The sequence below is a fragment of the Passer montanus genome, unplaced genomic scaffold, assembly GCF_014805655.1.
Source record: "Passer montanus isolate IOZ18808 unplaced genomic scaffold, ASM1480565v1 scaffold56, whole genome shotgun sequence".
Classification (NCBI taxonomy): Eukaryota; Metazoa; Chordata; class Aves; order Passeriformes; family Passeridae; genus Passer; species Passer montanus.
Window position 1 is genome coordinate 1,720,506 of NW_024370595.1, and position 12,181 is coordinate 1,732,686.

Genomic DNA, 12,181 nt, shown 5'->3' on the forward strand with positions numbered 1-12,181 from the left:
CTTTACATGGGACTATTCACTGTAATTTTCCATGTGTGTGTATGTACACCTGAAAACTATTGTTATCAAATGAGGTTCTAGTTTGTGTGGGCAGTTTTAGACAACTGAGCTGTAAAAAGAAACATTTGATGAAACCACTGGAAACTTTGGTCATATGGATACGAACTATAGAGGTCTTGACTGAAAGCAATCATTCGATTTCAATGAATGTGAAAACCAGCAGGTTCCAGCACAGCGCCTGATGCAAGGATTCACTTTTTTCCTTCTATGTCCTCGAAGAAAGCAGGCAAGAAGGGAACACTAAATTCTTTCTACCTAACTGAATATTTCCATAATCAGAAACACACTGTGATTCTGATTGTTTTGATTAATCTCTCAAGTACTTTCTTTTGCACTGCAGTTGTTCCACACCCTCATATGCATTTCTACAAAAGAGTTTTGGTCATACAAAATGAGGGTAGCATGCCTTCTCCCTTTCCTGTTATAGGCTTTCTTTGGAGGTGATCGAGTTAGACATTCTCAGGCTAGAATACTTGTTACTTACTATATGAAGTCTTCAGGAATTTCCAATAACTTTTATTAATCCATATTATAAATCAAAATTTATTTTATTTTAAAATTAATTAAAAATATAACAATGACTGTTATATAAAAATATAACAAGTATTTATTGAGGAAAAATAGCCAGTTCTGTGCTGTTTCCTCATCATTAGGACCTTCCAAGGAAGGGTAAAGCCCTTGTTATTATATCCTTTTACAGCCTCCAAGGGTTTTTTCAGACCCCAACACCACAAAATTCCTGGCCTGAAGGGAAAAAAAAAAATAAAAAAATTGTGGGTTCTCTGTTGTCCACCAGTGCTGCCATGCACTCATCTCCATCAGATCTCTGTGCTCGGACTTACTGCTGTGGTAGGACAGGATTGAAAGGGGAGGTGGCAGCTCCTACTGCCCAGGCACCTCCCAGCATGGGGTATGGAGCCACACCATCCTCTACCTGTCTGCAATTAGAAAATTACAGGTAATGTTTTTGTGCTTATCCTGAGCTCTGGGCTGTAGTCAAAACCAAATAAAATCAGCAATCCCTTGTATACCTTTTCTTGTTTCTTAATATCTAAATATTAAATAAGAATACCTTTTTGCCTTACTCTTTTATGTTTTTCTAATGAAGACAGAGATCAATAACTAGAAATCTCAGGTGTATACCAGAGAGAAACACAAAAAGTGCAGTAGGAGATGTCCCTCAAGACATGAGTGACCTTCTTTAAGCTGTTGTTTCTTCAAAAGGTTTTCAAGTTATCTATCACAAGCTATGCTGAGGTAGAGTGTTTTGTCTGCTGTTGAGCTCACTGTACTTTGTCTGAAATAAATCTGTTTTCATTAAGCTGCAGAGAGGTATAATTCCTTATTCCTGCAGCAGATTAAAGTCTAATTTCTCATTGTTTAGTAGCAGGAAGCACTCTTACAGTGAGCTGCTGCTTAATAAGGGTGAAAATATGTCTGTATTCCAGACAGAGTTTGAGTTGCTGCCTTATACCTGTCCTCAACATCTTCCCTTGCACACAACCCTCTAGGGTCAGCATACTGACTCCCGTGGGTCTGTGAATGCAAGCTCTGCTGCTGCTGGGTTTGGGCTTGAGAGGACAAAAATTTCAACCAAATATTTGTTAGTGGACAGCTGAAATGAGATTTAGGTCACCCTGATTTTAGGTGTCTTCAAAAAGACCCTGGTCTAACAGCAGCTACAGCAAATACAGTACAGCCAGTGATGTGAGCAAGTCCTCTTGTCCGGTGCAGGTGCCTGCTCAGGGTGAGTTAAATGCTCTCAGCTCTACTGACTGCACCAATGACTCTAGGGAGAGCTTAGTCACAGAGTTCATGTGCAGATACCCACATTAATAATACCTGCAACAAAATGAGTTTAATCCTCACCTAAAGCTGCTTTTTCATCCCAGACTCAGAGATGTCAGCAATCTTTTCAAAATCATCTATTTTAGGAAGGAATTTGGATTATGAGTATACGAGGAAAATGAAGAGATGGATATGTATTTCTTAACAGATTTCTGAAATATATGCCAAGATGATTTTGTTTGCTGTTGGTTTGGTTTCTTGCCATTGTGTATGTGTGTGTGTACACATGCATATACATGAATATACATATAGATTGTGTACTTGTGATAAATAAAATTTTCCTAAGTCTCTTACTTCTACTATACTACCTTAAACTGGAAAACAATGTTCATTTGCTTACTGCATATACATATTGGAAGGCTATTAATTTTTAAAATATGCATTGAAGTGCTAAGTACCTTATTGATGATTCACAATTGTAACTCAGCTCACTTCTTGTTATATTTTCTTTTGCATATTGATAGATATTGCTTGATTGTGTGCAATAGGTTTAATTAAAAAAAAAAAAAATCCAGTAAATCCCTTGCTACCAGAATCACCTTAAATGTAAACACAGAGTATAAGATGAAGTGAGTTGGCATGATCCTTATGCATGCATCTAAGATTGTATACAACATTTATGGATTTTTATAATTTAATTTGCTTACCTTAGACAACTTATTTACTATCAACATTTCCAGTGGAGCCCTAATTTAGACGTGAAGACAGTTTAATTTCTGATATTTGGATGAGGGTGTCAAATGATCTAAGTGTTGAAACTCTTTTATGAATTTACTGGGAATAAGTTGCCTGAATATTTTCAAGATTCTCAGATGATAGTCTAGACACCATAAGTATGAAGATAATATTGGTAGAAGTTGAAATTTTGTGTGGATGACTCCCATCCATTCCTGAAAAAAATATCTGTAATATCTGAGATATACATTAACAATATCTTTTACAATTAAAAATTATTAATAAAATGTAACCAGACTCAATAAGAAACAAACAAAAATCAAACAAAGTTCTTCATAGGTGAACACCTGATTCTTAAATTTCATCACTAGTGAAAGATGTTTTCTTAAACACTTTCTGAGAGCTGCTGCACAATTTTGTATGCTGTGCTTCAGATTCTTGATTCATCTGGCATAAGAATACAGGCAAACAAAGGTGAATATACTAAAAACTAGACCCACCTTTTCTCTTTTTTTTCCTGAATATTGCATGACAGACAACCTCTGAGAATTGCATGACATGAAGTAAAATAAATCCTCCACCAGATTATTAGGTGTAAAAAATAACCAGAATAATTTTTTTTCTAGAAATTTTGTTTTGTAAAGCTGATGACTGGCAGGCTGTATCATAATTGTGCATTACTAGATCTGAACTCAAATCCTAGCACCTCCAAGGAATCTTTCTGATATGGAATACCTTCAGGCTCTCAGAGTTAAATCCATGACATTTAGACTTATGAAAACAAGTGAAATTAGTTTTTCTGTACTATACCTGTACAGATGAAACTTGATAGTCCTCCATAGATGACATCATCATTGTCTGGTAATATAAAGGGACACCTCGTTTGAACCTCCAAACAGTATTGCTTGCAAGGAATTCTGTTGCTGCAGTGAAACTGTGTGACTTCAAAATACTGGGAACAGAGCCAGGCTTTGTAGACAGTCTGGAAAAAGAGAAGAAGCAGAAATATAGATGGATGACAATAGCACTGTCATTAGAAGAACATACTGTACTGCACACCTACATTAATGCTGCTTTTGGAAGAAAATTTTGAGAGAATATCACCTGGGTAAAATATGCTCGTAACTTTTGACTGTCCTCCCACTTCAGAAATGAAAACTCCAGCAAAGTAATTTAAAAGAAACAGTTATTCAGGAATAGGCTTATGCAATTATATTATCTTAGTTTGTAAACAGTTATGTCTCTTAGCTGTGATGTTTTATTAGACATGTGTATGCATGGAACACACAGCCCTGTCCCTGCAACACAATATCTCACCAAGTGAGATTCTAATCTCATTTGAAGTTGGACAAGGACAAATTTATAAAAGTGCCTGCAAGAAAGAGTTGAAAGCTGGGCTCAGGCCAAGTCTGTCTTTATATCGTCTAGAGCTAAGCTATCAGGTTGCAATAGATGGTGCTGCTTCCCTTCAAATAAAATCTTATCCAGTACACAGCATTAAAACATGCATTAGGGAACCTGAACACCAATGGCTGTAGACTAGGGGATAAGTCTGCTGCAGTGAAAACCTATGTCTACATTTGGGTGCTAAAAGGAACACTTTAAAGATGCTCTCATCGGATGCTGCATGGCCATGGCTGCAGGACTTGTGGTTATTGCAATTATTGTCACCATTTAAACAGACAAGTAAAATGCACATGTTGATTTTAATTTTTGCTACCTTTTGTTTTCCAAACAATGATGTTTGTATTAAACTCTTTTGAACACAGAAAGCTTTCATGTAAAATTAGGTCGATGCCAGGCTACAAAGTTGATAAAAAACCTGTGTGACTGAGTACAGAGAGATTTCCTTGTTCCCCATTTTATTTTCCACTTAACTGTTTATCTAGACATTATTTAGTGTCTAGATACTTGCTATCTAGGTTGTTACAAAACAAAGAAAAAATAATTTTTTGTATTTTTAAATTATCCAAAAATCCTAGTAATTACCTTTCATTAAACATAGACTGCAAACCAATAAAGTCTGCTTATCATTTCTATTCTTTCCAGGAATGATGTAATAAAAAAGAAAACTATAGATAAAATTTTTAAGTCAAGAAAGCTAAAAAACTGACACCTGAAATCACCAATCTAGATGAGAGTTTAGTTTGATCTCAGTATGTTTCATCTCTGGTTATAATTGCATGAATGTCACTAGCAGCCTAAATTATATAATTAATATCAATGTAGTAGCCCCAGAATCACCAAACTTTTATTTTAGATTGTTTGCAACAGTGGCAGGTATGTGTTGAGTTGCTAGGTGATAAAATGAAGCCTTTATTACTAATATATGGTTTGTGATAATCTCTTTATAGCAGTTTTTGCCTACTGCATTCTGTAGAACATATTTTTTTCATTAAAAATTCAACTTTAATTGCTTACTAAGGTTTCTTATCCACAGTAAATGATTAATAAGAAGGAAGACCAGGAGATGTCTGTACCTTTCAGTCTTAAATAAACTTTTAATCAGAAAGTGGTTTCCCCACGTCAATTACATCAGCCACCACGTTTCTGATGCTCCAGTTGCTTTTATGACATTTGCAACAATAAATCATAAAGTCACAGAATATACTGAGTTGGAAAATTCAAGGATCATGAGTTCAAACCTTGGTTTCAACTCCTGCTCAGGACTATCCCCAAAAGTCACACCATGTGCATTGTCCACACACTTCCTGAACTCTGTCAGGCTGGTGTTGTGACCCTGGGGACCCTGTTCCAGCTCTCAATGACCCTCTGGGTGATGAACCTTTTCCTACCTAAGCGTCCTCTGACACAGCTTCAGGCCATTCCCATGGCTCCTGTCACTGGTCACCACAGAGAAGAGATCAATGCCTGCCCCTCCTCTTCCCCTCATGAGGAAGTTGTAATTGAGGTGAGGTCTCCCTTCAGTCTCCTCCAGGCTGAACAGACCAAGTGACCTCAGTTGCTCTTTATATGGCTTCTCCTCAAGGCCCTTCATCATCTTTGTTACCCTCCTTTAGAGGGTAATAATATAATAACTTTATATCTTATGTTGTTGTACCCAGAACTGCACTCAGACTTTAACGTTAGGTGAAATAAAACAATACTTTTTCTATTTTCAATTAGTGATCATACTCAATTGTTTGGAGACAGGAATGCTGGGTCTGGTAACAGTTATACATTCAAATAGGTTCTTTCCTGATCTTAGACCTGTTTAGTATGACATGTTATCTTCATAAAATAGATCAAATAGAAGCAAGTTTGTTTATGACTCATATTTGAAAGTGTAAGTCAGTTTTTAGGAAGTATATTGAACAGTCCACCATACATGGTAACAAGAAAATGAGCAAAACCCTGGGTCTACTGAAGCAAGACAGAAAATGTTTATTCAGGAGCAGAAGTAAATAATGCAATCGTGGGCTTCTATGAAGATTTTTGTGTATCCAATCTCCATTCATACACATCATCTTCCTGCTCTGATTCACAACTCCTCAGCTTTGTCTCAAGATTACTTTTGAATTGTCCATATTTCTAAAGAATGCATGAGGATACCTGCTCCTGAGATCTGTTTCTCAGATGGATGCCTCCCACTCTGTACCCTTCCTTATTTTCTTTACCCTGCAGCTGATTTAAAGCATGTCTATGATATAGATTTATATTTTTAATATTCTGTTTTCATTTTGCTCTGTTATACCCAGTAAGGCTACATCAACTCCTAGACAAGGCACATTCATGATATCTGGCATTCCACTGCCTTCACAGCTTTGACCTGTGTTAATTCCTACATTTCCAGAGAGTGCTCAGCCATTGTCTGGAAAAAGGTGTATGCCAGGCACTGCATCCAGTAAGCAGTTTTGTCTTTTTCCAAAGAAAAAGGAAAAATATGTAGGTGTTTGCAGTTGGGCTGTGCTGGGTTAGCTGGTAGACCAGAAAGTGGTTCCTCACTGCTCTTACATCTACAGACATCCGCTTTCCTAACAAACCCAAATAATCTCTCCTACCCTTCCTGGACTTTCTAGGCACCAAAGGTTTTACACAGACATCTTACTTTCATGCTTAAATATGTGTTACCCAGGAGGGAGTACAGAAGTGGGAGACTTGATCAAAATGCTGATTTTCAGAGACTTAAAACATGCATTATGTAACAAGGCCTGAAACTATCAGTGAAATGCACATTGGCCTGTATATTGAGCTTGATGTTCACTTTACAAACTACCCTTTAATATGAGAGTTCTTTCCATCTTAAAGAACATCCATAGCTAAACTGAAGGATTTATAAACACCATAAATGTGTCTATAAATAAGATATAATGAGTTTATAAATAAGATACAATAAGGAGATTGAAACCTTTGAAATATAATTCCTAACAGAAATCTGGCAAACTGAACTCAAAGAACAGAAAAAACCTGCATGTTTTTCTGTTGGTTTTGTTTTAACTGTTTTTTAACAAGAAAAAGAACTAAGATGAACTGAATTATTAATGCATCATGACAATCACATAGACAATACATAGATTAAATACCAGAATATATATAAATATCTCATTTCTTTACCATCAACATAACTTTAGACACTCTGCATTTGAAAGAGATACAGTCCTGGCTATTAGATGAGACACTGTGATGGCAAGATGGTAGTATCCCATAAGAATAAATTCATCTTTCATAAACAGAAGCATAGATATAAAATCTCAGAAGGATTTAGTGGCAATTTTGATCACCTAAATAAATTTAATTTACCTTACTTGGTACCTGCAGGAAAAAAATTAAGATTATAGCTTTGAAAAAGTGCACAAAGTGCTGGCTTCATATACCTATATTCTATAGGTATATACCTATAATCTGAGTGCCTATCTAGAGTGATCATCATAAAAATAATTTTGGTAGTTTTAAATTGTAAACAATATTGTGATAAAAACTTATTATCAGTTGGGCAGAATAATTTATTATTTGGCACTTATGTGTAAGTTTCAAGCAGGAAAAATATTTTATTACTTCAGTAACCAATAACTCAACACAAATATCCAGCTTCAGAAATTCAAAGAATTAAAGCATCACAAACAAACTAGACATTAAACTCCATCTACTTGTCAAATCATTATAAATAATAAAAGAATTCAGAGTTAATAGGAAGAAAGCAAGTGTGTGTGGGGAGAATTTCAAGAAACTGAAAGGTCATAGTATGTGCTTTTTCTCTCAGGACATTAGGAAGAACACTTATTTTTGTCTGTGTGGAGATTCGCAGTCCCCGTATTGTCTTTTACAGATATTCTGTATCTCATAACACACATGAGGTTAGACTGGTCTTGAAAGGCAACCAGACAGAGTTCTTAGTTAATATGGTTATGCTAATCACCTAGAGAGGGATCAGGAGCTGCTCTCTCCCAGTGCGGACAGAATGGCTGCTCTACAGTGCATTGGCTGACCACAGGCCTGGCCAATACACTAACAGACTTCCAACTGGCTTTGCAACTAATTGCACAAAACTAATTTTGACAAGAGGACCTTTAAGAGGACCCCCCTGCCCAGGCCACTCCATGATTCCATATTCTAAGATTCTTTTTGCTAAGACTGCAAAACCAATGGGAAGATAAAGTACCGTGTGTACATGCCCACAGTGTCCCTTCCTTCCCGTCTCATTGCCACTCGCCCATACACACATAATACATGTGATTCTGGATAACCTAAGTTCTGTCAAAACAGATTGAGCACGTAGCCTTAATCATCTGAGTCACACTGCAGGAGAAGTGTCAGTAGAACAGAATGGAAAAGCTCAATCAGTTTCATTCTTTACAAATGCCATTTCTTCCTGGTTTTCAAAAGATGAATATAACTCACTTCTGCCCCTTCCCCTGTTGTTTCTGATTGCCATTTCCAGGAAGTACTTTAACCATTTTCCACGGAAAAGATTTTTTTCCTCATTGAGGAAATATTTGATGTTTTGGCTGGGCTTTCATAATATTACACAAAAGGGAACTTAAAAATCATCAAATAGCTCTTATTGTGTAGATGTGGAGTATGGTGGGAGGAAAAGAAAGTAGGAAGAGAGAAGTCACAACAGAAATTCTCTCTCTCAAAATGGTAATTTTTTCCCCAATCAAAACAAATTTTAACTGCTTTTAACTGATGCTTTGTAGCTATATCCATTACTCACTGTGAAAATGAAGTCTTCAAAGAGAGCACAACTGAATTATTTCATATACCAGTTGGAAAGGAAGAAGCCCCTTATGAACTTGAGATGTGTTTGATCAGTGACACTTTCAATGACACCAGGAAATTGTATCTTATTGGAATAAAGGAATTACCTTCAGAAAGTGTGATATGATTCCAGCTCAACTTCTCCCAAAGTTTGTGAGTATTTTGAGACAAATTCTGCAGTTCTTACGTATACTCAGGAGTACCTCAGGTTGCGACTGACTAATTAATTTTTCCAAGAATATTAATGAAATAACCTGTTATGTAAGCTGAGCTTTTTCAGAAGAGCAGGACGGAGAAGCAGCATTCACTTAAAAATAAATAGTGATGTGGCCTTCATGTTTGGATAAATTTTACCTTAGTGGTGGCTGGTACATGTTTACTCATTGACAGTGAATCAGCTGTGTATGGACAGTGAGATCTGTTTTCTGTCAGCCTCAGCTAGAGCATATGATTTTCTGTAACCCTAAAAATTCTAGTGCAGAAGGTACCACTTGTATGCAAAGGGTGATGTCTATTTCACATGTCTAATCATTGCCTGACTCATAGAGTTAGGAATGTTTGAACTATTTAAAGGCATTATATATGCATTTAAAGTTAGGCCATATGTTTAAATACCATGGTTAATTTTTTGTTGTTTTTGCTGTTGATCCCGGGTGAATTGTTTTCTCTGCTGTATTCTGTGACATTACCCCAGTCAATAATGTTGTGTCTTGTAGGGTCCTAATTTCAAGATTTATATGAAATATTATTAAATTATCTGCTTCAGCTTAACTTTGTTTGCTTAATTTTAGCTTTTTTTTCAGTATTCCACAATTTCAAAGTGTAAACATTAAGAACAGTAATAATACTTCATGTGTTGCCAATAACAAAGTTGGAGAAAAGCTACTGGCAAAGGCTAAAAAGCCTTTCAAACCCTTACTTCTACAAATAAAGGTACTCACCCATTCACTTAGAACTGTGCCTGAACACTGACCAGGCAAAAGATGAATCTATTAAACACTGTATATAGGAAATAAGGGGATGAGATTGCAATTATGGATTTTATGTAGCAATGAGGAACCTCAGAAGAGCACACCTATTTCTCTCAGTGGTAAAAATTCTGCTGTGAAAGTCACTTCAAATATTATAAGTGCTTTAGAGCAGCATAGCAATGCTACATCTGTGAAGTGGAACCTCTAAAAGGCTTTTTATACTTAGATCACCAGGGTATTATGTGTTGGTTTGAAAGACAGTACATCTTCCTTAGGAAATACTTGGGTCAGTCTCAGTGCCTGCTTTGTGCATTAGGACCTGAGATATCATGTTTTACAAGCACAGATGTCTGTTAGATAGCTTACAAGTGCATTTTATATAGACTGTGTAAACAAAATATAGAAGGCTAACTGGTACAAAACCTGATTAAGTTTGACAACAGTAGTGTTACAAATGTGGACTCCCCAGGGAACTTTGTCATTTTTGAACATTAAGGGCAGTCTGACTTCAAGAAGACTGCATTTTGCATGTGTACTATGGGATAAAAATCAGCTTTTACAGAGAGCTTTCTACCCATGAGAGTTGCAGGAGTGCTGTTGGCATTTCTCTTTTGCTGGGCTGTGTTCCCAGTCCCATTCTGAGACTTTGGGCTGGCAAAACACACAAATAATGCAGCAACAGTGACCAGATAAGAGGGAACAATACCCTCCATAAGGTATCTTTGCAAATGAATATCAGGGGTACCATCAGTGACTCAACATTCTTCACTACATGCAGTAGGAAAGGTATAACAAGTGGCTTTCAAATATGTGGGTTGCTGAAAATAAGGTCTCTGCTGAAAATAAGGAACAGTCTCTGAAAGAAGATATTGTTTTCCTTAAGTTTCAATTTTTATTTTATTTCAGCACTATCAAAATCAAATAATTTTGACTGGGGAATTATTTTTCATTTGGTTTCGAATATTTCTTTCGAAATAAATTATTCTCATTCTGTTTGTACACTGAAATATTCCTCATAAAACACTCATTTAAACACATGCCACATTATTGTATTTTATTTATTGATATTGATTCATCGGTGTTCTGCTTTTTGGAGAAGTTGTTTTGTATATGCATTCACACAAATCCTCACTCCTAACTCCACCTTTTTTTTTTTTTCTGGGGAATTTCAGTTTTGATTTTTTTAAAAATCTGATCCAGAATGAATAAAACATATCAATCTAAATTTCCTGTACAACAGACATTATGGTTTCTAGCTGTTCCATTCTATCTGCATTTTTAAAATCCTTGTGTTATAAGACTGTACCAGGAAATGAGAATATCTGTTTCACATTATGCATGCTTATGCCTGAAATTTACAGTAATTTAGGAACAAACACATCTGTTTTGTTGCTATTTGAACCTTTTATTTTTTGGTAGTTTATTATAATTAATATCATCTGTATGTGCATTGATAGAATATAATAAGATAAATATTTTAATATTTATTCAGAAGATCTTGATGCCACAGACTGCAAACTATTGTGTTAAAAACCAAAAAAAATTAGTGTTTCCTAAATTAAATAGACAAACTTTTTTATTTGCCTATTTTATATGAATAAATATAAATAATTTCATGTGAAATACACACATGTTATTTCATTTGAAGATAGAGAAAAAGTAAACCAAGGTTGAAATTGTTCTGCCAGAATATGGTTAATCTTAGCTTCAGTTCATATGCTATGTAACAAAATTTCTTTTAACAAAGTACAAATGTGGAATAGCAAGCTGCTCTGCTCATATCTTTGTTGTTTATCTTGGAAATGATGAACTGAAATATGCAAATATGTTGTCTCCTAATAGAAATATGTTTCTTTGATTTGATATATCCTCTCAGGAGACATTACTGCAGAGGAGATGGTATCAGTGTCTCACTTTGGTAACATTAAGGAGAAAGTGTACACATATAAAGGAGAGCTCTGTAATGTTTCTATCTGCCAAAATAAATCAAGGCAAAAATGTACAAAAACCTGATCCACCAGTCCTGTCCTTCTGGTGGTTAGCCATCCAATCAACTCAGGTCATCATGACGATTAACTTCACTGTTGTTTTATAATGCCTTAAAACCTGAGCTCATCCTCTGTATCCGAATTGAGTTTTAGCTGTTACTTAATATAGCAAGGAAACTTTCTTTTGAAGATCATAAACATCCCTTTGGGTGAGCTTAAAGAAAACTGAAGATTAAATAACTCATTATGGGCATAAGTAGTCTGTTAAAAAAAAACGAAGGCACTAGTCTTTGATTTTGTGAGCTTAATAGTATTCCATCTAATAGTAAAGAATATTAGAATGTTCAAATTATAAAGAATAAAACAAATTAATAATCTTTAAAATATCTGGTCAGCTTCCCCAAAAAATTTAAGATTTACTGATTTCAAGTCAGTTCAAAA

At 35.5% G+C, this 12,181-nt stretch overlaps 1 protein-coding gene across 1 annotated transcript in view; it reads right to left on the minus strand.

Annotated features, from left to right (window-relative positions):
- Window positions 1–12,181, minus strand: part of FAM155A (family with sequence similarity 155 member A) — a 433,533-nt gene that overhangs the window by 13,358 nt on the left and 407,994 nt on the right. The window contains exon 2 of the mRNA XM_039725758.1: window positions 3,394–3,565. Coding sequence (XP_039581692.1) covers window positions 3,394–3,565 — 172 coding nt within the window. The remainder of the gene's footprint in view (window positions 1–3,393; window positions 3,566–12,181) is intronic.